This window comes from Hippichthys cyanospilos, chromosome 7 (assembly GCF_059441005.1).
Source record: "Hippichthys cyanospilos isolate Australia breed blue-spotted pipefish chromosome 7, RoL_Hcya_1.0, whole genome shotgun sequence".
Classification (NCBI taxonomy): Eukaryota; Metazoa; Chordata; class Actinopteri; order Syngnathiformes; family Syngnathidae; genus Hippichthys; species Hippichthys cyanospilos.
Genome location: NC_142375.1, coordinates 22,591,550 through 22,614,952, shown reverse-complemented (window position 1 = coordinate 22,614,952; position 23,403 = coordinate 22,591,550). Strand labels below are relative to the sequence as shown.

The 23,403-nt window shown below is 41.4% G+C and overlaps 1 protein-coding gene across 5 annotated transcripts in view; it reads left to right on the top strand.

The window, feature by feature from the left end:
* The window catches only part of lrba (LPS-responsive vesicle trafficking, beach and anchor containing), a 192,523-nt gene that overhangs the window by 28,861 nt on the left and 140,259 nt on the right, over positions 1-23,403 (top strand). For 4 of the 5 annotated variants that reach the window (XM_088418513.1, XM_088418512.1, XM_088418510.1 and 1 more), the window contains exons 16-29: positions 157-254; positions 338-430; positions 1,065-1,173; positions 1,267-1,348; positions 3,748-3,871; positions 3,945-4,137; positions 10,501-11,517; positions 12,336-12,520; positions 12,587-12,740; positions 13,878-14,058; positions 16,916-17,019; positions 17,360-17,467; positions 18,094-18,235; positions 18,303-18,663. In XM_088418513.1, coding sequence (XP_088274639.1) covers positions 157-254; positions 338-430; positions 1,065-1,173; positions 1,267-1,348; positions 3,748-3,871; positions 3,945-4,137; positions 10,501-11,517; positions 12,336-12,520; positions 12,587-12,740; positions 13,878-14,058; positions 16,916-17,019; positions 17,360-17,467; positions 18,094-18,235; positions 18,303-18,663 — 2,951 coding nt within the window. The remainder of the gene's footprint in view (positions 1-156; positions 255-337; positions 431-1,064; positions 1,174-1,266; positions 1,349-3,747; positions 3,872-3,944; positions 4,138-10,500; positions 11,518-12,335; positions 12,521-12,586; positions 12,741-13,877; positions 14,059-16,915; positions 17,020-17,359; positions 17,468-18,093; positions 18,236-18,302; positions 18,664-23,403) is intronic. The other variant, XM_088418509.1, reaches the window with a different exon arrangement.

Sequence of the window (23,403 nt, the reverse complement as noted above, 5' to 3'; positions counted from 1 at the left end):
GAGCGCACAATATCACCACTAGATGTCACCATTGTTCAACACTTCTTCCTTTGCTGTTACTACGAAAAAGTGCATCTGTTTGAATATATGGCTCTACACGGTTCGTGAATATATATCAAAAATGTTGAAATATATGACTTGTTTTTGTCCTAATAGGATGACAACCTCATGGATGTGCTGCAATTGCTGGTGGCGCTGATGTCCGAACACCCTGGATCCATGGTGCTGGCCTTTGATCAGCGGAACGGAATTCGGTATAGGAGTACAGTCGTGCGCACGCATTTGAACGATGGCTTCGTGTGAAAGATTCTCAGATTTTCCTCCGTCTTTCTTTCAGTGTGATTTACAAGCTTCTGGCATCCAAAAGTGAAGGGATCAGAGTGCAGACGCTCAAAGTGTTGGGATATTTCCTCAAACATTTGTCATCCAAGTAAGCGTGATGTCTGTCGCGATTATATCGAATGTGGGGGAGATAAAAACCTCCCAACTGAAGACTACTATCTGATTCCAGAGGGATTTATTGTACGAATGCTATGTTCATTTTTTTTCCTTGCAGATTCAGACAATTGTGTTTTAGAAGCTAAAATATTTGATTTTTCTCTACAAATGGAGTGAGGCTTGAACTATAGAGATGGATTGGCAGAAGTTTTCTTCATTCAAGTAACAATTTTTGAATAATGTCAAATACATGTGTTTGTCTTGAAAATAAAGGGCAATTTCAGTGTTATAGATAACACATTTTCAAATTAAAACAGGACATGCTCTTTTTCTCAATTGCAGTTGGGAAATCGTTTCTGAATAATATGTTCCATAAATTGTACAGTGTAGATTTATTAAAAAATGAAACTACTGGTATTATAGCTTTTTTATAATTGCAAAAATGACAAGAATAGTTTTATTTGTGTTTGACGTGTTTTCCCCCCCAGATAGAAGTCAAAACCCAATAAGTACTCTTGAAAACATTGCTTCAATAACATTTGAATACTGCTAGATATGAAATATTTCCATAATTCAGAGTAAATCTCCCTTTTTTTTTTTTCATCTTTTTTTGTCGATTTCACCAGGCGGAAAACTGAGGTCATGCAGAGTCATGGACTGTTCTCCCTGCTCACGGAGCGCCTGATGCTCCACTCGGCCCAGTTTTCCATGACTACCTACAATGTGCTCTTTGAGGTCAGTTTACCTTGTATGAAACTTTATATGACACCAAAAATCATTACAACGCAAACGTATCTTTGGCTGTTATTTTCACCTGCGTATTCTCAGCTCCTCATCGAGCAGATCTGCACACAAGTGATCCATAAACAGCACCCTGAACCCGACTCCACCGTGAAGATCGTCAACCCGCGTAGGTGCCTCTCCTTCATTTACAAACGACCTATTGATTTACAGCAAAACTCCTCTACAGCGAAACCTGCATGTGAAAAAAAAAAATCCCACATTGTGGAAAAAAATCCATGCATTGAAACCTTTCGCTTTCTCTTTTTTCCTCATATAATGAAAAAAAAAAACCCTGTTGCATAATACGAAATGTTTTTTTCTGCATTTTCTGCACTGAAATTCACTATAGTGATAACTAGCGTTTTGAAAACGCGTTTTGCAGCACTTTACACTCGGAGCGGCTCTCCCCTGCAATCAGGCGATATTCTCCCATACTCTAGGTGGCGCTAACTGGATGGGTGGTTTTGTTTTCAATTTACAGATTGTAGATTGGACAACACTTTTTTTTATGTTTATTTTTTATGTTATGAGACAGATTTGCTCTAGTAAAAAAGTCCCCTGTTGTGAAAAATTTCCGGCAGCAAATATGATTTCATTGCAGAGGAGTTTTACTGTAATAAAAATACATTTTAAATCAAAGACGTTAATAAAAATTACATCAATTAAAGCTCAATCTGGCAGTAATTCTTTTGTCTACCACTAGAGGGCATCTGCAAATAACTAGTACTAATATATAAAATAAAGGACCACTGTATTCTGTTCTGGCTGGGTTGCATCTGTTTTGCGGGATCCCTCCGCCTCCATTTCTATTTCTACCCAGGAACACATGCAGTCAGTCAGAAGATTTTTTTTTTTTTTTTTTTTCCCCAAAAAGGCTCTGGCATGAGCTTCTTTAATGTGACAAGGTCCGGCTGCAGTCCCACGCTGATTATGTGCAGCCGCGGCCGTGTTAAAAAAGCGTCTGGGCCGGACCGGATTGCTTTGTACGAGTGGCGGTCTGCTTCTCCGACCCCCCCCGCACCTTTTCTTGATTTTAATCTGTGACAAAGTCTCAAAACGGCCCTCTGATTGCAGTCTTTAGGAACGTCAGAGCCAATCAAACTGTAGCGAGGAAGTGCAGTTTCCCGCAAATTAACTTGGAAAACAAGACGGGGGGGGTGGGGGGGTTGGGGTTATGCCGTGCCTCCGTCCTCTCGCCGGGGTCATTTTCCGGAAGGTTCAGCGACTCATAATTTACGCGGGTGGAGGCGTAGAAATGACGAGACGGCTAAGAGGGCTACGGTTAGCTCCCGGCTCCGAAGAAACGGGCGTAACCCAAACCCCCCGACGAGCGCCGACATCGCCTCGGTCATTCATTGCAACTGGAGCCGAAGCTTCCACGGGGGCTCGGGCGAAACCTAAAGCATTACTGTAAGATAGTGATCTGTGCCGAGAATTTTCTTTTTTGGGAATTCTGATTGTTTGTGATGGAACGATTTGCACGTCGTGTCCAATCTGGTACCCGCGGTTGATATAAATAGTTTACACACCCTTGTTAAAAAGCCAGCTTTTTGCAATTACAAACAATCAAACCAAAATAGATATACTTGAAATATGTATTTTTCGTCAGGACGTAGTTGTCAAGTGGAGAAAAAAATGAAGAAAGTTCAAAAAAAAAAAAAAGAGAGAAAGAAAATGAGATTATGTGGTTGCGCAATGTACTTAATAGTTATGATGAATTAAGAAAAAATTGTCTTATGGGTAATGCTTTTGTTTAAAGAACCAAAATGTCTTAGTTTAAATAAAACAGAAATGAAATGGTCCAGATTCAACAGAACTGTTTTGGAGAATTTTCTCAAGAAGTGTTATCTAAATCGAATAATTGGACCTCATTATTGTGCTATCATAGTCAACAATACTTCAAGGTAATTTATTTATTTTTTTTTACATTTTTTATTCTGTATGTAAACACACATTCATCATAACTGTAATGTTTGTCCCTAAAACTCTTTAAATATTATTTCATTACTTGATGAACAAAAAAATATTCTTAAAATTATACTTATTAATATATATTCTAAGTATATTTTCAGTACTTTTACTTTTTCCCTTGAAAAGTATTCTTTTATATTAGTATACTGAACTTCCCTTATGGGAAAAAAAACCCCTCAATCTCTTAATATTGTGCCCCAAAAAACCTCCAACAGTTCGAAAGTTGTTGAAAAGTGAAGGTAATTTTTTAAATTATTAGTTTTTTTCCTCAAAAAACAAAAGTAAAGAATGTATAAATTCATATTCATATATTTTTATGAATTTAATGTCTTAAAATTGGCACTCCTCAAATTTAATATTATGGTCTGGACTTTTTTTTTAATTAAAAAAATTAAAATAAAAAATAATAAATAAATAAATTAAAATTAAACAAATAAATAAAAACAAAAAAAATTAAAATAATAAATAAAAATAAAAAAATAAAAACATCTTCTCCAACCCCCCCTTGTTTTTTGTCTTCACCAATAATTTAAAAATACTATATTAAATTTTCAGAGATCTTGAAGGTGGTAGCTGCCTTGCTGAAGAACTCGGCGCTCTCGCCAGAAAGCATGGAGGTGCGCAAGGTTTTCTTGTCGGACATGATCAAGCTGTTCAACCACAACCGAGACAACCGCAGGTAACGCACGTGTGTTCACGCACACACGCACACTCACACACACGCGCCCCTCACGCCGTTTCTCTCCCCCAAGGTGTCTGCTGCAGTGCTCGGTGTGGCAGGAATGGATGCTGTCGCTCTCCTTCATAAACCCGCGCAACAGCGAGGAGCAAAAAGTCACCGAGATGGTGTACGCCCTCTTCCGCATCCTGCTCTATCACGCCATCAAATACGAATGGGGCGGTTGGCGCGTCTGGGTGGACACCCTGTCCATCACCCACGCCAAGGTCAGAGCGCTCGTTACGGCCCGCCCGCACGCATACGCGCGCCGGCCCGCCGTACGCGCCGCTTTATTCGTGGATCGAGAAGCTTTCTTTTCCCGCCTACCATATTTCTCGCATGACCCTGGCTTTTCCACACACGCCCGGTAAATGTCGCTGCCGTCGGATTAGGCCTATCACGCGTCGGGCCGAGATGGACTCCGCGGCCGTGTCTCAATCTTTATGGCGTTTATTAAATACTTGAGTGGAAATATACAGCGTTCTGGGAGTTACTAGTGTGTTATTGAAAGATTTATTTGATTTATTGAACATATAAACACAAATTCCATCAAAATGAAAAAAAAGAACACATCAATACATATTAAGTACATATATTAAGTACAAATATTAGGTAAATACATGTGGGGAAATATACAGCTTTCTGCTAGTTCCTAGTGTATTATTGAAAGATTGTTTGATTTATTGAACATATAAACACAAATTCCATCAAAATGAAAAAAAAAACACATCAATACATATTAAGTACATATATTAAATACTTGTGCGGAAATATACAGCTTTCTGCTAGTTCCTAGTGTATTATTGAAAGATTTGTTTGATTTATTGAACATATAAACACAAATTCCATTAAAATGAAAAAAAAAAGAACACATCAATACATATTAAGTACAAATATTAAATACTTGTGCGGAATTACACAGCGTTCTGGGAGTTACTAGTGTATTATTGAAAGATTTGTTTGATTTATTGAACATATAAACACAAATTCCATCAAAATGAAAAAAAAAACAACACATCCATACATATTAAGTACAAATATTAAATACTTGTGCGGAAATATAGTTTTCTGGTAGTTACTAGTGTATTATTGAAAGATTTGTTTGATTTATTGAACATATAAACACAAATTCCATCAAAATGAAAAAAAACAACACATCCATACATATTAAGTACAAATATTAAATACTTGTGCGGAAATATACAGCTTTCTGGTAGTTACTAGTGTATTATTGAAATTTATTTGATTTATTGAATATATAAACACAAATGCCCTCAAAATGAAAAAAAAATCAAAACTACACATCAATACATATTAAATACTTTTGCGGAAATATACAGCTTTCTGGTAGTTACTAGTGTATTATTGAAAGATTTATTTGATTTATTGAACATATAAACACAAATTCCATCAAAATAAAAAAAAAGAACACATCAATATACATTAAGTACAATTATTTCACAACTTATTCGCCTGGCCGAACATAAATGAGATTATCTTTAAAAATTGCATACCTAAAATTGTATCCTTGTTAACATTGACAAAAGGATGAAGCAATATAAACCGAATTTAGACTATTTTTTTTCACAGCATTTATACAGGTTAAAGTTTTGTCTAAGCACCAAAGTTTTTGCACCAAGGTGCCTGGAAAAAAAATGGCAATCCTTATTTTATCACAATTATTCTTCACATGGCAAAAACAAATCTTTTTCCCTGGGGTCATTGCCTGGACTCCTAAAAACAAACAAACAATCAAAAAATATCTTTAGGAGTGAATGAGTTAATTAGTGTCATGACCCGGATTAAATTACCAAAAAAAAGTCCCCAAATTATGTTTTACTTCATTTTAACATAAATTAATAAGTACCCCTTAACCGATGCGACACATTTGCGTCACGAAAAATGACCTGGAACAGTGCTGTCAGATTTGTTTCAACTTTGGCACTCCATTTTTCGTGGTTTCTCAGAAGATAAAATGTGCAACCTCATCTGTTTTAATCTGCTGGTAAATTGCGTCACCGATGACAACGTGCAGACGTTCAAAACCGAATGAAATCAAGGCATGTGTTTTGCATTGGAGCGAACAATAGAATTTAGCAATACGTGACTTTTATGTTCCACTGAATTTGCTCTTAATTAGAAAAGAAAACCATCTTGTTACTCTCATGTCACTTGTATTAGTATTACTCAAAACATATATATATTTTTTTAATTAAATTGGACAATCTGTACACTAGGTGATTGTTATCATATACTTATTTGCTATACAGCACCCCAAAAATGAAAACACCTTCCATAGAAGCCGAAGCCGTCCCATTCAAAAGTCAAGCCGGCAGTACGAGCAGTCAATCAGCATCTCCCGCCTCTTTATTTACATATAGAATAGCTTTCGTTCAAGATGAAAATCAACCGCTGGCACTTCTTATTTGCAAAAAGCGCAGTTTAGCGCTTGAAGAAAGCCATTGCGGCTATCGCGTTACGTCGCTGAGTTCCAAAACGGCAAAGTAACCGTGGGACGGTGTGGGATTGTGGTCTGGCTGAGTGGGGGGGGGCGGGGGGAGTTAAAAGCCCCTTCGGAGTGAAGGGTGAGTTAAAGATGTGCTTGTGATGGGAGGCACCCACTTGACACAGGGTGGGTGCAGGGAGTGTTGGTGGCCTGTAGGGGGCGCAAGCAGGCTGTGTGCCTGCGTGTCAAAGGGCCCCAAGGATAAAAGAAAATGTGGATGATGGAATGCATGCACGAGTGACTGGTGTCTTTATAACTTGAATTATAAATGAATTGCGTTTGTTATTCAGTGAGCAGAAACATTAAAAGATAAGCAGAGTGAATGTTTGCTTTTTTCCAGTGTTTATTTTGTTATCTTTTTGAAAATAGCCACCATCATGACCAGGACACGTTCAGTGTTTTTTTTTTTTTTTTTAAATGCACACTAATTTATTTCATTATTTCTTATTTTTATAGTTGAAATATACTATAGAAAATGATGCATTTGAAGTTTATAGACTTAAAATAATGGATACCATGAAGACATTATGATTAAAATAAATGTTTTACATTTCAGTATACTGTATGTAGACTTAAAATTTATTTTCCATTCTCGTGTATCCTTTTTTATGTTATAGTTTATGTTTTAATTTTTTATTCAGTTGTGTGTGGTCACTACTTTATATTTTTTTTAATTTTATTTGATCATATTTAGTTGAAATAATTTTTAAGCAATTAAACAAATTATTATGGTACGTAAAAAAATATATTTTAGTATTTTTATAGCTATCCGTTTTTTCTTCACGATTTGTAACTATTTGACTGCATGATACAGTAACATTGACTACATTATGTTTAAAATAATGTTATACTTGAAAATCACATTGAAAAACACATTTTTAAAATTGTCATCGTTATTCCCTGCTGTCGATTGGCTGGAAAATGTTTCGACTCCTTCACAGTGTGTCACGCCGCATCCATTTTGCGTCCAAAATGTGTTATTTTCTTTGCGAAAAGGCAGTCTTACGTTTTTCCTTGAGCATGCAGCAACAGCGGGTCATGATTTCAAGTTCATTTCAAGAAATTAATCAAACGTGTCAGCCGGGTTAAAAATCCACCATTTGCACCCTCGCTCCGATTTCAAGGTTTTTGTTTGTTTTTTTTGCCCTTGGCACACTTCTTGAAACTTAATGGAATTGTATTGTTTTGTGTGATCTTATTAAATGACCGAAAGCGAAAAAGAACAAACAAAAGCAAAACAAAACATGAGCCGCCAGTGTGTAGCTTTTGCAAGGTTCCAAATCTACACACGCTTACGAGCGCTGGGATTGGCCACAAAAGATACATGCATGCGCTATAAAAAAGCTAAAGAAACTCAATTGCAATTTTATTGTCCCGTTTGATAGATTTCCTGCCACCTTTGTAGCGCCGGGGCTGTTTGTCACTGTTGCTCTCTCCTCCCACCGCTGCAGGGCTGTGCGTCCGCGCGTATGTGTGCGTGTCTTTGAAAACCGGGCGCGCGTTCTCGCCTTTTCCCTCCTGAGGAAGCCCTTCTCCTATTCGACTCCATTGAATATTCATCGGATCGGCGCGGGAAGGAGGCCTCATAAATACGAGGAATCCTCACGAGAGCGTTCGCGCCTTGGCAAATATGTTCCCACTTCATGATTTAGTTTCTTGAGCATCAAAAGCGGTAAAAACTGGAGACAACCCGTCCCAAGGTGTGTTTACCACCAGACTCTTTTGTTCTGGTTTCGTTCGCTGCCGCATATTTTTCTCAAATTTGTCGTCTTACGCACTTTTGATAACCAAATTTGATCTTTTTTTTTTTTCGATATGAAAGCAAGTACACTTGATTGTCAGATATCTTAACATGTTCAGTTATTATCTTGGCATTGGGTACTTTCAGATTGGTATTACTTTTATCTTTATTACTAATTGGAAGTTTGGAACTTAGTAAGATTAAAAATAGAAATGAGAAAATCAATAATATGAAATTAAAAACAGGAAAATTAGAGAGTAAGTAGAGTGTACAGTGTGTAGGACTGCACAATAATGGCCGAAATAATAATTACGATTATCTATTTACCCCCCCCTTTTTTTTTTCCTCAAATGAACAGTGTATAAACAAGGCTTCAAGCTTGATAGTTACAAATAATAATAATAATAAAGAAACCCAAATAAATGAAGTAAATAATAATGAAAACAAACGGCACACAGGGCAACAAAGCTAACTTACTTGCTGAGTGCAAACCACTGAAAAAAATGAAGCTGATTTAGAACCAAGCAGATTTTAATCAATTAGCAGTCAAAATGTCATATTTGGTCATTTCAGACAATTTTATGCCAATTGGATTTTTCAATGTGGGTCTCAATTTACAGCTAGCATGGTATAAATTAGGAATCAGGTGAGAAACTCAATGCCATTTCACACTGGTAAATAAAATATTAGGGAGAAAAAAGTGATTGGGATATACGGGACTATAATGGTGTGATGTGGTAAGATATAAACTGCAAAATACATTTTTTATTTGAAAGATCCAAGTGCATCCATATACTGTATGTGTGTGTGTGATTCCATACTTATCTTGATACCTTTAAAAAGTAGAATATTTGGATGCACTTGGATCTTTCAAATAAAAAATGCGTTTTGCAGTTTATATCTTACCACATCACACCGTTATAGTCCATAACTTTGATTTTAAAGCGTGAAGAGCAACCAACTGGACAGCGTTTGAGTTGAGCGTGTTTGCGTTCTGACATTTCGTCCCACTCCGCCCGAGCGCATCATTTCCACAGCAACCGGAATGCGGCCTTTTAATTGCGAGCGCTGCCTAACATCCAATTAAGGCTAAACTAATGGCGTGGCGGCTCCGAGGTCTCGGGGAGACTGACGAAAATGGGGTTGGGGGGGCTGGAGCAACAACAGCAACTGCCGCTGCACTCGGAGGCAGCTATGGATTAGCAGTCACTGCTTCCCACTACGGAAGATTAATGAGCAACCTTGTAGCGGGCTAATTTAGAACAATAACGCCTAATTAATTACAAACAATCAGCCTCGCTTTCTTCCCAGCTTTACTTTTCTCTCGTGGCAATTACTCACCTTTGTTCTACTTCTCTGGTTCCGCTTTTAGTCATTTTATATATTTTTTAGCCCTTCAAACCTCTCTCATTCCCTGCTGTCCAAATAGCCTGAGGTAAAAAAGCTGCAAAGTGGGTCTAGTTTCAACCCCCCCCCACCCCCACCCCCCACCCCTTCCACCGACATCTTTGACTTTCTGTCCCGCAGCCCCAGTGATTAATGCGAGGTCTTGTATTAGGCGTGGGAGGATTTGCCCATGCCGGACACGCAGTCGGCGCTGCTCACAGACGGGCGCTAATAGCATCTGCCGCTAATCTATGAGCGCTTACAAGCGCGGCCTCTTCCTCCAATGCCAGCGCCAAGCATTGTGGTTATGGACGAGCGGTCCGCTCCATCCGGCGCTATCTGATGCTAGCCAGACTGATAGGGGTTAATAGGTCTTAAGTAGCTGCTCGTACAAGAGAGAGGAGGGTTTTAAACATGGCGCAGTTAGCCTCAGATGCTATCTAATCAATACTAGAATGCTACTCAGTAGAGAATGGAGCTTCCGAAAACTAATTTTGTAAAGATAATCTCTAAGAAATGAAGGGAAATGTAATAGTTTGCTAATTTGGGGGAGTTTTTTCATGAATCTTGCAAATAACTAAATTGACAGTCATAACATTGTAGCTTTGAAAATAAACTAAAGGGTTAATAGATCTTGCATCAAATCAGGTTTGATTATCTTTAGCCACATTTCCACTCACTTGGTATTATTCCGAGCCCAAAAAAATGGCTCTGTGAAGTGAAATGAGGCTTTAGCTTCGCCTCTGTTTCCCGCACTATAAGGCGCACCGGATTATAAGGCGCACTTTCAATGAATGGCCTATTTTAAAATGCTTTCATATGTAAGGCGCACCACATTATAAGTCGCATAGAATAGAAGCTATCGTAATGGCGAGGGATGGCACTAGATGGCACTGCACATATATATATATATATACACGTAATATAGCAATTAAAGTTTGTCTTGTGTCTTTACAGGTCACCTTTGAGCTGCACAAAGAGCACCTGTCCCGCATGTTCCGCCAGTACCAGCTTGAGGAATCCGCCGAGTCTCTCGGTACAATCCGAACCGTCTCCGGAGTCAGCCAGAGCTCCGAGACCGTCAATTGTAGCAACGGACCCCCCTCTACCGTCATCGAGCTCACGGTAGACGAACCCTCCGCCGATGCATCAGATCCACAGGAAGCGTCTCTTATCGTGTCCAAAGTGGTGGAGGATGACGAGAGACTTTGTCAAGACGCTTCCAAAGAAGATGCTGGGGTTTCATCCAAAAATTTAGAACAAGAAGGTGAAAAGACAAATGAAGAGGAATCCGCGATCCAGATTGAAAAGGCAGATCATGCAGCAGAACCACCACAGGGTGACAATCTTGTACCGGTTGATGGAGAACTCACCAAAAATGAAGGAGCTGGCAAAGTGGAGCCCACGAACGACCTAGCGTCTTCCGAGTCTGCGGCCCCTCTGGACAACGACGTACTTGGTGGTGCCTCGGTCCTCAATGAGGTAGACGTGTCCTCGCTCAGCGACCCCATTGATGACAGCCAGGAGGAGTCTTCCTGTGCCTCTGCCGCAACCGAAGAGGACGCGCTCGGAAAAAACAAAGTCCGTGACATGAAGGAGGAAATTGCAGAAATGCAGGAAGTTGCTTTAGAAGAAAACAATGAAGAAACCATTGATGAAGTTGTCCCCGAGAGCGGAGAAACCCCAGAAGCACTTAAGACCCCTGAAGCAGATGATAAAGAAGATGTCACGAACCCACCACAGGAGGAATCTACCACTACAGACCTGCAGCTCACAACACCTCCTACAGGTCAGGAAGCTGCGACCGCGTCAGACTCCGTCTCGCCGAGTCAAGAACAAAACGCCTCCGGGGAGGAATCCCCTTCTAGTGGCGCTGCTGCCCAGAAGACCAAAGAAATCAAAATAGCCCGCCTGGATGTTGCTAACGTAGCATTGGACACAGAAAGGCTGGAACTGAGAGAAGCACACTCAACAGTATGTATCTTTTTTCCAAACAAATAGATAGAATGCAATAGCCATCATAGGCTTTTATTTTGAAATTGGCCTTCGTAATTGTGCCTAGCTCGAAACTCTCTTAATTGCCTTCACGTCTCTACCAAAATCAATGCAAAAAAAAAATCCTAATCGCTAATTTCCGACGCTATGAAACCGCTGTCATCGTATGATACGGCACAAATCATCCGGCGTTAAAAATAGCCGCTAACTATTTGGTGTGTTCAAATGCTGTCAGACATGTCATGCTTTGACAGAAAAAAAGACTGTAAACGTATTAAACGGTAACAACTACAAATGTCTAAACAATGTGGGTTTCCCATCATCTTATAAAAGCTACCAGAAGAAGAACCTACAAGAAGAAAGATGGGGCTGAAATTAATAGATTTGACTAAATTACAAGAAAATCGGCACATTTAATCTAACGACTCGTCTCGTTTTCCTTTATAGTGATGGCGAATCGAAATAAAAACGAAACATGCCTTCATCTATAACCATCATTACATTAACCACAAATAAACAAAGGAGCAGGTTAAAATCATGATATTTAGAAACATACATACGATGCAGTTTTATTTCATTTTCATGAATCATCCACAGACCTGTCATGGACGCTATTTGAGATGTTCCAAACTCGATTGATTCTCACGTGCAAAATACGCTTCGATTTCTCGGTTTCTCGTTTTCAGTTTTGGCCTAGAATTTTCCTTTTTGTGCATCCCCAACGCGTACGCGAGCAACTAAAACGTCTTCTTTAATGTAGCGTGCCTCGCATAAAGCCATCGCCGCCTTTCCTACAGGAGACGAGCCAAAACGTGACGACGGTCGGCGGCGGGGCCTCCTCGACCCAACCGAGAGAAAGCGGGACCCCCGTGCCGCGTTCCACCATGTTCCGCATCCCGGAGTTCCGCTGGTCCCACATGCACCAGCGCCTCCTCACAGACCTTCTCTTCGCCATCGAGACGGACGTGCAAGCTTGGAGGAGGTAAGGAGGACTTTACCGGACTGGATGGGGAAACTCGACGGCGGCCTGATTTTTGCGTCCGTCCAGCCACTCCACCAAGACGGTCCTGGACTTTGTGAACAGCAGCGACAACGTGGTGTTTGTGCACAACAGCGTGCACCTCATCTCGCAGGTGGTGGACAACCTGGTCATGGCGTGCGGCGGAATCTTGCCGCTGCTCTCCGCCGCCACCTCCTCCTCGGTAAGTCTCCGGCCAATCACGCGCGTGCGCTTAGACCAGAGGAAGCCATCCATCTGCATTGACCTTTTGCCGGCCGCTTTAGCTCGCCGTTAGCCGCTTCTTTAACATTGTTAGCTTCTTTTTTTTTTTTTTGACCTCTTTAATGGGATGCTTTGCTTCCGTGTGACCCGGGCATGCTGATTTATCATCTATTTTAACAACATTTACAACAACGAACACGCAAAAACACAAACGAGCGCCATCTCCGCTTGTAAGATTAAGAATCGACTCTCAAATGTCAGCTTTTGATTGGATTTTACTCGTGCCTGAAACTAAACGGTAAAAAAAAATTAGATAAATGGTTTCATATCAAATTAATTGTTGTTTGTTACTAGATTTTGATTGGTAGATTCACGTACAATAAGTCATATGAAGTTAATTTGGAAACGTATGTAATTTAATTATTATTTTTAATTCAATGGTTTTACATACAATACCACCAATGCTTTTTTTTATTATGGGATTAAAACGATTTTAAAATGTGAGTTTCACAAGTGAAAATTCAACGGTTGTATTCAATACTTAGTTTGTAATACATGTAAAGAATATTAAACCCAAGTTCCCTTAATCTATTTTTTGGTCATTTTTCCACTATAAACGAGGAATCGTTACCTTGTTCCGATTATTTAACAATGAAAATAATGGTATTTGAAATTATGCCGACAAAGATATTTGACCTCACCTCATCAAAATCAACTATTTACCGACATAGGTTTTGATAATGATAGCATAAATGCCTCAAATCCTGTTTACAATGTTTATTAATTTTGGTTTAATTTAAGATTTAACTTAAAATGTTTAAATAGAGAAATTCTGTTGCAGAGATTTACTGTCTTATTTTCATGAACAGTTTAAAAAATGTATTTGTCAATAGGTGTAAGATTTTTAATAATATAAAATAAAATAAAATTGATTTTAGTAGTATTACCCAATTACGATAAAATCAAAAATATGTCAGTTCCCCAAAGTGACCCCCCCCCCCCCGCCACCTGCCGTGGAACGCAGCCGCTATTTCCGATGGCCTTTTTTGTTTCTAAACACGTTGGAGTCGGCATCCGCTCGGTTTCCCAGCTCCTTTCACATCCGTTGTGCCTCCAGCACGAGCTGGAGAACATCGAGCCCTCTCAGGGCCTGACGCTGGACGCCTCGGTGGCCTTCCTGCAGCGCCTCATCAACCTCATGGACATCCTGGTCTTCGCCAGCTCGCTCAACTTCGCCGAGATCGAGGCGGAGAAGAACATGTCGTCGGGCGGCATCCTGCGCCAGTGCCTCCGCCTTGGTACTGTCACGTCCTCACTTTGTATTTTTTGGAAAAATTGCCTTTGTGTGCATTCGCCTTGCTCTCTTTCCCTTATCTTGTTATTATAAGCCCCGCCGCATGGCAATGCTCGTAAAATGCCCGCTATCGCCGCGGCGTGATTTAGCCGTAATGGTCTCGGCTGCGCTACTGCGCAACGCGGTGAACCCCCGCCGCCCCCGAGCCATTTTCATACCTTTTTTTTTTTTTTCCAGGCAGTTCAATATGTAACAGCAATACATTCAATTCTGCTGTTTGAAACCCTAACCCAGGCACTGAAATCTTATCCTTATCCCTTGTTTTTTTGTTTTTTGTATGCATTAAATATTAAGACAAGGATAATGGAACCCCCCCCCAACATTTTTTGTTTTCAATTTTTTCTCTCCGTTGTGAATGAAACAAATACTAAAAGGTCAAACAAAGTATTTTAATTGCCCCAGTACCTCATATTTCTATTGTAAAAGTTCAAGGACCAAAACATTGACTTCACTCATTATTTGCATTTTTTTAATTTATCGGCTCATTAATCGGTTATTTGAATTTTATTCTGACCCATCGCCCTAAAAACACAAGTCATTTTGGTGGTACCCTACTAGTAAGTAGTGCTGTGAAATATGGACAAATTACGATTATATGGACGATTACGATTTCAGTGATTTTAATTGGGCTAAAAAAACAACAACAAACATTTATATAAAAGATTGATTTCTTTCAAAATAAAACCTGTAGAAAATATTTAGACAGTGGTAATGTATACTCATTTTAAACTTGCTAATTGTAGCTTGTGCATAACTTCAATGTCACAATTAACTCATTCAGTCCCAAAGACGTATTTTTACGTATCTTTCATGAGGCTAGACGTTCAAACCTATTTATTCATTTATTATTCTCAAGTGTTAGGCTTTTGGAAAATTGCTGGAATATCCCAACATTTCTTGTAAATCACTCATCGATTTCGAGGAGTAGCCAATTGTAATATTTACCGATATCTAAAATGACAAACGATTTGAATTAATTTGCGTAATGATAATTTGAAACCCACCCCCGTGTAGAACGCAAATTTCGCTCTTTTTTTTTTTTTTGTAACGGTACAGCTTCTCACATCGAAAGTTGTACGGCAAAAACAAGGAGCCGCAATGCACCCCCGCAGTAGCGGCGTTGGAAAAGCAGGCGCATTTGTTATGAAATGAATATTTGATGAGGTATGCGCTTCCCATTGAAGGCGCCTAATCTGATTTGGGCAGAGCGTAACAAGGTTTTAGCGTCTACCGGCCCTCCTCGCCCCCTCCCCTCCCGTCTCCTTTTTACAAACGGCCGTATGAGAGAGTGGTCCTAATGGAAAAAGCCGGGCCATTTCCAGACGGAATAATTCCCTCCTTGGCTTTCCAAATGGCTGAGATTTGTCAGTTGTCAGGCGGCAGTAACAGTCAGTGGGGGTCGCCCATCACAATAGATGACACCAGATGACACCAGATTACAAGTGCGCCGCGCGCCGAGCCGACTCGCGTCGGGGTAAGATGTTATTTGCCGCGAAGGAGGGGAAAGTGTGTCGATGCCGACTCAGCATGTACGCGCGCACGCGGGGTGTGTAGGAGTGCGTGCGATTAGTTGCGTGATTCAAGAGCGCGCCTTGCACCGGACGACCTTGGAGCAGACGCGCTGAACCGGCCTGACACCGTTGGCACCACCTTGTCGTCACGCGCAATACACATGTTCTTGTCTCTCTCCTTGCTCATTCGTCTATTTTTGTTTGCTTCTTTTCGTCATAATCCAATTTTAAAACCTGTGTTTTTATTTCGGTACTTGCGCATGGTGTCAACAGTGTTCCCTCTTTTGTCGCGTGGGTTGTTCAGAAGAGATTTTTTACGTATGGTTATGCATAGTGTATATGTGTGTGTGTACTGTATATATGTCTGTCTGTCTATGTATATATGTTTTATTGTCATATGCATAGTAATATTACACAACAAAATTCTTATTCTTAACTTCCCCGGGCAGACTACATTCCACAATCGAGCAAACAATAAAGTAGGCAATAAAACAAAAAACTGTAAGAGCAATAAGGGCAATAATAATAATGAACCACTAATAAATGAATAGACTTACTTTCTGAGAATATTATGGAGAAGATGGACTGGAAGAAACTATACATATGAGGATGGTGGTGCAAAAATATCATGTAGTGCAAAATATGTATTTAGCAGATTTCCCATACTGTGCAGGATTTGTAAGGTGCACGTGTGCGTGAGAGAATCTGGGTGGCCTGTGGGTAGCAGCTGTTTGCCAGCATGGCATAAAACAATACAACAAATACTGTAAAGTTCATTTTTTTTAATCTACCATCTTTAAAAGCAGTAAAAACTAATTCATAATGAACAGACAGGCTAACGTTTTCTCAGATTTCTCTTGTTCAGACTTTCAAAACGAAAATTTGTGAGAAAAGTGCAATTTTACACAAATCTTCACAGATTAAAAACAAATTTGAAAAATTAAAGCCATTCCTCCATTGCCTGGTCCAGTATTATGTTTTCTATCTCCACATAGAGATTGATTGCCAATGGCCTACAGTCCCTTAGCCAATCAGATTGCAGAAGAAAATCTAGCCTGTTAGGGATCGGGATGCAGAACACAACGCACTTGATGCTGTTAAAAAAACACACACACAGTTTATTGTGCAAAAAAAGTTTATTTACCTCCCCCAAAAAGTCATTTTAGGTCTGTAATTTTAACACTGTGACAACCGCAATTGTTCCTCTTATCGTGCTGTCACAATCTCATTTGGCTCACCCACATTTGCTCGTCAATCCCATCTATAATCACCCCCTTTCATTTCTCGTAGTGTGCGCGATGGCGGTGCGAAACTGCCTGGAGTGCCAGCAGGCTCACTTGAAGCTGAGCAAAGAAGCGAACGCGGCCGTTCCCGGCAAATCTGCCAGCGCACAGGCAAGATTTCCTGTTTTATTTCCACCCTCTTTGTCCCATCCAGATCAAACTGAAGCTCTGCCCTTTCCTCCACCGGCCGTTATTGCGTTAGATCATAGCTTATTATATTACAGCCTACCTTCGCCGTTGTTATTCCGTTGATCTGATCCGGCGACTTCCAGTAAAAGTCGCGCCGTTCTTTCCCTGAAGCGCCGCCGCGTGTGTGTTAAAGCTCATTCATAATGCAGCCGCTCTATAGAAAAGCCATTAGGTTAAGGACGCGGTCCTCCCGCCGGAGGAAACCCAAGACATTACCCGCGCGTCTTGCCGCACAAATCAAATGTTTCTTGAATTGGCGCAGAGTCCCGTGGACGCGGTGACGGGCGGGATGTCTCCCGTGCGCGACTTTGAGCGGCTGCTGCAGGACATGGACATCAACCGGCTCAGGGCCGTCGTCTTCCGGGATGTGGTGAGTTGTGGAAAGCGCGCACATGTATGGTTGACTCTCAAAATGGTAATATGGGGTCATGCGTTTATTTAAATAATTTATATACTGTGTACTCTAGAGCAGCGGTTCTCAAATGGGGGTGCGATTACCCCTAGGGGTACTTGAAGGAACTCCAGGGGGTGCTCGAGATTTTGAATAAAACAAACACACGAAAATCCGGAAGCCGCTTATCCTCACCAGGCTTGCTGGTGCCTATCCCAGCGGGCTTTGGGGGACACCCTGAACTGGTTGCCAGCCAATTGCAGGCAATTGCAGGCAATTTTATTTTCAGTAGGTTGCTCAGTTTCATTATTTTAAGAGACTAGATTCTTCCCCGTACTAGAAGGGTTCGACTCAAATTGTCACGTGCCACCTCTCGTTACCTGTCAAGTTAATGTATTTTTTTGTGAACATATTTCTACTGCAATCCCAAAAGAGGACACCTTAAGTTGAATATTTTGCTGATATTTTTAATGATTTTTTCTTGAGAACATGTCCAACACTCTATGTTGATTATTTTTTGTGGACAAATATTTATAAAAAACATACGTGCTGCACTTTAGTATTTTAGTTTGTAGTAGTAGTTTAGTATGTTTGCTTTGTTCCAGGAGGACAGTAAGCAGGCTCAGTTCCTGGCTCTGGCCGTGGTCTACTTCATCTCCGTCCTCATGGTGTCCAAGTACCGAGACATCCTGGAGCCTCACAACGACAACAAGCATCCCCAGCGATCGCAGTCTGCTCGCAGCGCAGGTATAGGAGGTCGGATTCCAACTCAATCTGGAACCGTAACCTTAAACGCAACCCGTGCTGTGTATAGACAGCGGCGCCGTGTCCGCCGGGCCCGAGTCGGAGAACGGCGTCTCCCTCCGCCGCTACGACTCCGGCATAGGCGACGAGCACGCCTCCGTCGCCGCGGCCGGCGAGGCGGAGACCTCGTCTTCCGGCAGCGCGGCTCACGGCCCCGACGCCATCTCGGAGGCCTTGTCCACGCTGTCCTCCGAGGTCCGACCGGCTGACGCCAAGGGCAAGAACGTGAAGGACATCCTACGCAGCCTGGTCAGCGCGCCGGCCGAAGACATGGCGGCGGACCCTGGTTTGCTTCCTCCCACTTTTATGGGAAGCGCGGTGGGCGTGGGAGACGTTCCCAGGGATTCCCTCCAGATCCGATCTTTTGATAGGTGAGTGCCCCAAACGAGTCCTTGAGTAATGCGCGTACTGAAAACATCTGAGATTTTATTTTATCTTTCATATTCACATATTTATGTTTATTTTACGGAGATGCTGAGGAAGCTGCGCGAACGTAACGTAAGAAGGCGCCAACGAGCCACGTAGGCCGCACAAAATAATACATGGACGCAATAGCCTTAGCAGGCTTTTATTTTGATGTTTTTCCTCTAAAAGGTAGTTAGTTACGTTCCATTTTCTCGCGAGTACTTTATCCCAAATTATTGCCATCATAGCACATAGCCACCAACATCAACACACCATTAACTCTTTCAGCGCCGAGCGTTATCAGAAAAGGAAACCTCTCCAGGCCCAGTATGTTTAGCATTTTTACTCATCTTTCAAGGCCAATAAAATATTGTGCACTATATCTATCTAAATATGTTTTGTATCGTATGAAAGATTGACTTCCATTCATCAGTTAGAATTAATGTAGGTAATTGCTGTGTTGGAAGTGTGGAAACACTGCCATCCAATGGTCACAGTTATCACTACAGGGCTCAATTGGCTTATTAGGTAAGCATTGTCAAGGGTGTCAGCTACCCTCCATAAAAAAACTTATCTGACCAGAATTTTATTATTTATGGTTTTTACTATTTTAAAAGACGAGAATTCTCGTTCGTGGCACTGAAAGAGTTAAGGGATCATTTTCAATTGCTGAAGAAGGACGCTGAGAAGTCGCTCGTCAGTTAGGCTGGCATATTTTAATATGGCGTAAGTCTCCCCTAGCTGATAACGTGAGGACGAGACGTATGATGCATTAAAAAACGCGAAAAAGGCCATTGATGCATTCAACATCAATTAGTGGAATAATTGCTACAATGTCATCCAAGCCCAAATTTTTGCCATCGGTAACCCTTTGACATAATCCAGAACTTTAAAAAAAAGAAAAGTGAAATTGTTGATGAAAAGGTGTGTTTTATGACTGGTCACAACAATGTAATTACTCGTTGTGCAAACACACCAAAAGTGTGCAAATGTGCAAATGCATATCTTAAAGATCACGTGTATGATTCATCTTTGTTCTATGTTTATTTGAACATACTTTACTAACTTTTTGTTTGGGAGCTTTAAGGCTGTCATCTTTCTCTCCAAGCGCAACCACAAAGTAAACAAGCTCCGGTCATGTGACAATATTCTCTAAACGTGTGACACTGCACACATTTTATCTACACATATTTCAGTACTTCATGAAAAATGATTGAAAATTCATTTATGGAGCCTCATAAATACATTTTCTTTTTGTGACCGATGGGTTGAAATGGGTTGAAAAAAACTCCTCTTTCCAGAAAAAAAGTATGTTTTGATGCTCGCCCTTACATGTTTGATGGAGTTGCGAAACGGACTGGAAGGTTAAAATCGGATCCGCGCCGAGTTGTCGTAAATTGAACCTCGGGCTTTTTCACCGGTGGGCGGTGATATATGTAAAATACTGTTTTTCCGCTTTGCTCCCGTGTGTCGGCGGGCGGGCGCAAAAAAATCCCCGTTAGTTTTCCTCGGGACTCCATCTGGCGATCCCTTTTCAAAGTTGACAGTTTCATACCCGGCAAAAGCTGCCGACCTTGAAGACGTCTCCGCGCGGTTCCCCCGGAGGATCCCAAGGAAGGTTTTGTAACAGAAACCCCTTTGAACCCGGGGATCGCGACTCCGGTCCGCTATGAACGCCGGTAACCCTGGAGAGGGGAGGGGGGGGGGGGGGGCGCTCATGCGGCGAATCCGCAGACGGGCCCAGGTGAGAACGACGGTCCTCGGGTCTGTTTCGCATTTGGACTTTGAGGATGAGTAAGAGTCTCCTCCACGGGGGAGACGGGCAAATTTTGAAGAAAACACCTCCTCCCCGCCGTCAAAGCCCCCCGACTATGGGAATTCCTCGGCCTCTCGCCCGTGATGCCGTCCGTGTCTTTATCTGAGGAATGCTTTGCGGGCTCTCCTCATATCAGGGGGATTAGACCGGCTCCCGCCCGCTCAGCACGCCGCAACCCTAACGCCTAACCCGCTTTACGGGGAAGGACGTCAGCAGCGCTGGAAATCGTAGAGCAACAGCTCGCAGCTTCACACGCGAGGTCCGCTCGGCGGCCAGACACCTTCGCGGGGACCGCCAGGGGCTTGAACGTAAACACGATAAGGCGGACGGACCGGAGACGCGGCTTTGGAGTTTGCGGACGTGCGGGACGTCGCTTTTGTTGACGGCGAGGGTTTGAGAACAAAGGGACGTTCAAAGCGAAGATAATTGCGGATTTATGCGTTTCGTCAAACTATATACCGATTGAAAAGTAAGCTTTGCGCCAGGGCCGGCTGGGCAATAAATAGATTCGGTTCGTTTGTCACCGAAAAATCGGAGCTGAATCGCTGAATCGTGAAATCGAGGTTTTGCAAAAGTGGTGGGATGCTGGAGGAGTGGTTTAGGAGACATCTTTACAATCATTCCTTACCTATTCATAAATAAATAGATACGTAAAAAGGATTGGATGTGTAGACTCCTCATAAGACATACGTAAAAATACGTCATTGGGATTGAATGAGTTAGTGGTGACATTTAGCAAGTTATGCACAAGCTATGAATGTTTACATGAAAACTGTAAAATCAGTATACGTTGTCTAAATATTTTCCGCTGTTTTTTTTTTTAATAAATCAAGCCATTTTCTGAATTTCTTTGTCATGTCAAGCGTGTTTGCGTTAAAATAAGAATCCTCATCATTTGTTTTTAGTTTCAAGCACTTTGATGCGCTTGGTTGACTTTTTTTCTGTTTTAGACTAAGCTGTAACCTGTATCAACGCTGTAAAAAATAACAAATAGTTGTTGAAAGTTGAATTTAAATTTATATTGCTTGTGAGGTATAATTGCAATGAAATCAGGATTTTTTATTTTTTTTTTTAGTTTCAGGCACTTTGATGACTGTACCTGGTTATTTTTCTTCGTTTTACAGTAAGCTGTAACCCGTATAAACGCTGTAAAAAACACTGAAGACTTGTCAAAAGTTGATTTTTCTTTTGTTAATGTTAAAAAGATACAGATTTAGGTATACTTTTACAATTATCATAGGTAATAATCTTCTTTCATCTATATAGGTGGTAGCAACCTTTCAGTGTGATTCAGCTTTATTCATTCTCACCAGTATGAATCGCATAGCCCACTTGATCGCCTACCAGCTCCATCACTGCTGGCCTCCACCGGCAAACCACAAGTTCTTCTGCGAGCAGAACAATTCCTCACAAACGCCCTTGCAAAACATGCCACTTTGCTCCACTTTGGATTTACGGGAGCGACGTAAGGAGGGCACAAAAAAGTCCAGATAAAAACTGGGTGTGGGTCAGAGAGCGAAGTATCCCCCGTGATGACCCCCCCCCCCCAGCCCGCTCTGCTGATTTATTTACTAGCGCGGACCTGGTGGATTTCTCCCATCCATTTCTCAGCCGTTGCCCCTGTTATGACAGGCAGTCTGCAAATATTTGCTGACAGGAACCAGAACCAAACAGTGTCATTGTACAAGCCGCTGATTTAGATCAGCAGAATGTGCGAGCGTCGGACGGCGGGGATATACACAGGGCGCGCTTGTTTGCATTCCTGCCGCGCTCGTACAGAAGACTCGCGGCCGTCGTGAAGTGTTGTTAATGGGGCGCCCCGGGAGGAAACTCGGGGATGTCAGAGACGAACCACGTTTGCGTGACGGAGAGTCGATTTTGTCCGATCGCTCTTCAAAATGGACGGCGGCGAATGACAAACGGACTGTCGATAAGCATATTTTATATTGCGGGATGGAAGACCGAAGCGGGAATGGAAAAAACAACTGTGCCGCAAAGTTAAATAACGTATAGAACAAATTTTCAGGGTGTTCTTCTTTTGTTGTTATTTAAAGGGTTAGTAACTCTGGGGACAAGCTTTCTCTGAGTTTGTTTATCCGACTTTTTTTGTGCCCTGTAGCAACAATACATTGCAAAACCGAAGATGTCAATCATAGAAAATGTTGCAAAATGGATGACTTAATTTCCACGTCAGGAAAATAAACACAAACTGAGATCAATAAACTTATTACAGTATATCCCCACCGCAATGGAATCCCTATAACACACAGCAACAATCTGCTTCATGTTCCAATTTATTAGCTCCTAATTCGAAAAGAAAATGCACTCTTATTGTCACTGTTAAAATCCATTCGATTAGATTTGATCAATCATGCAGAATCCCCGTTCAAACTTTTCCACTGTTGTAGACACTTAACAACAAGCCGCTTCATGTTCCATTTAATTTGCGTTTAATTTGAAAAGAAAACAAACTGTTCCTGTTAAAAGACATTTAATTGAATGGATCAATTCCCGATATTTTCAGAAAGCCTTTTTAAATCTTACCTCAGTTTGTTGACAGTTTTATACGCACGCACACACACTTTCACATTTCCTGAAATCGTGTCATTTACTTGAAAATAACATTTACTTCACGCATACATAACAGGTTAAAGCCTTTAAATAATTCACACTCACACACACACACACACACACACACACACACCTTGGGCCTCCTGCGTTGCGGCTAGCTGCCATTGCTGATATCTGATTAATTGTCTGGGGCAGCCCGCTCATGATAAGTGTGGCTAATGACCTACTGAATAATTTATCGGCTCCTTTACAAGCAGGTGGAAGGCTCCACACAAACAAACAAAATCTATTTACGCACGATTTTCCCTGTGTAATTTAT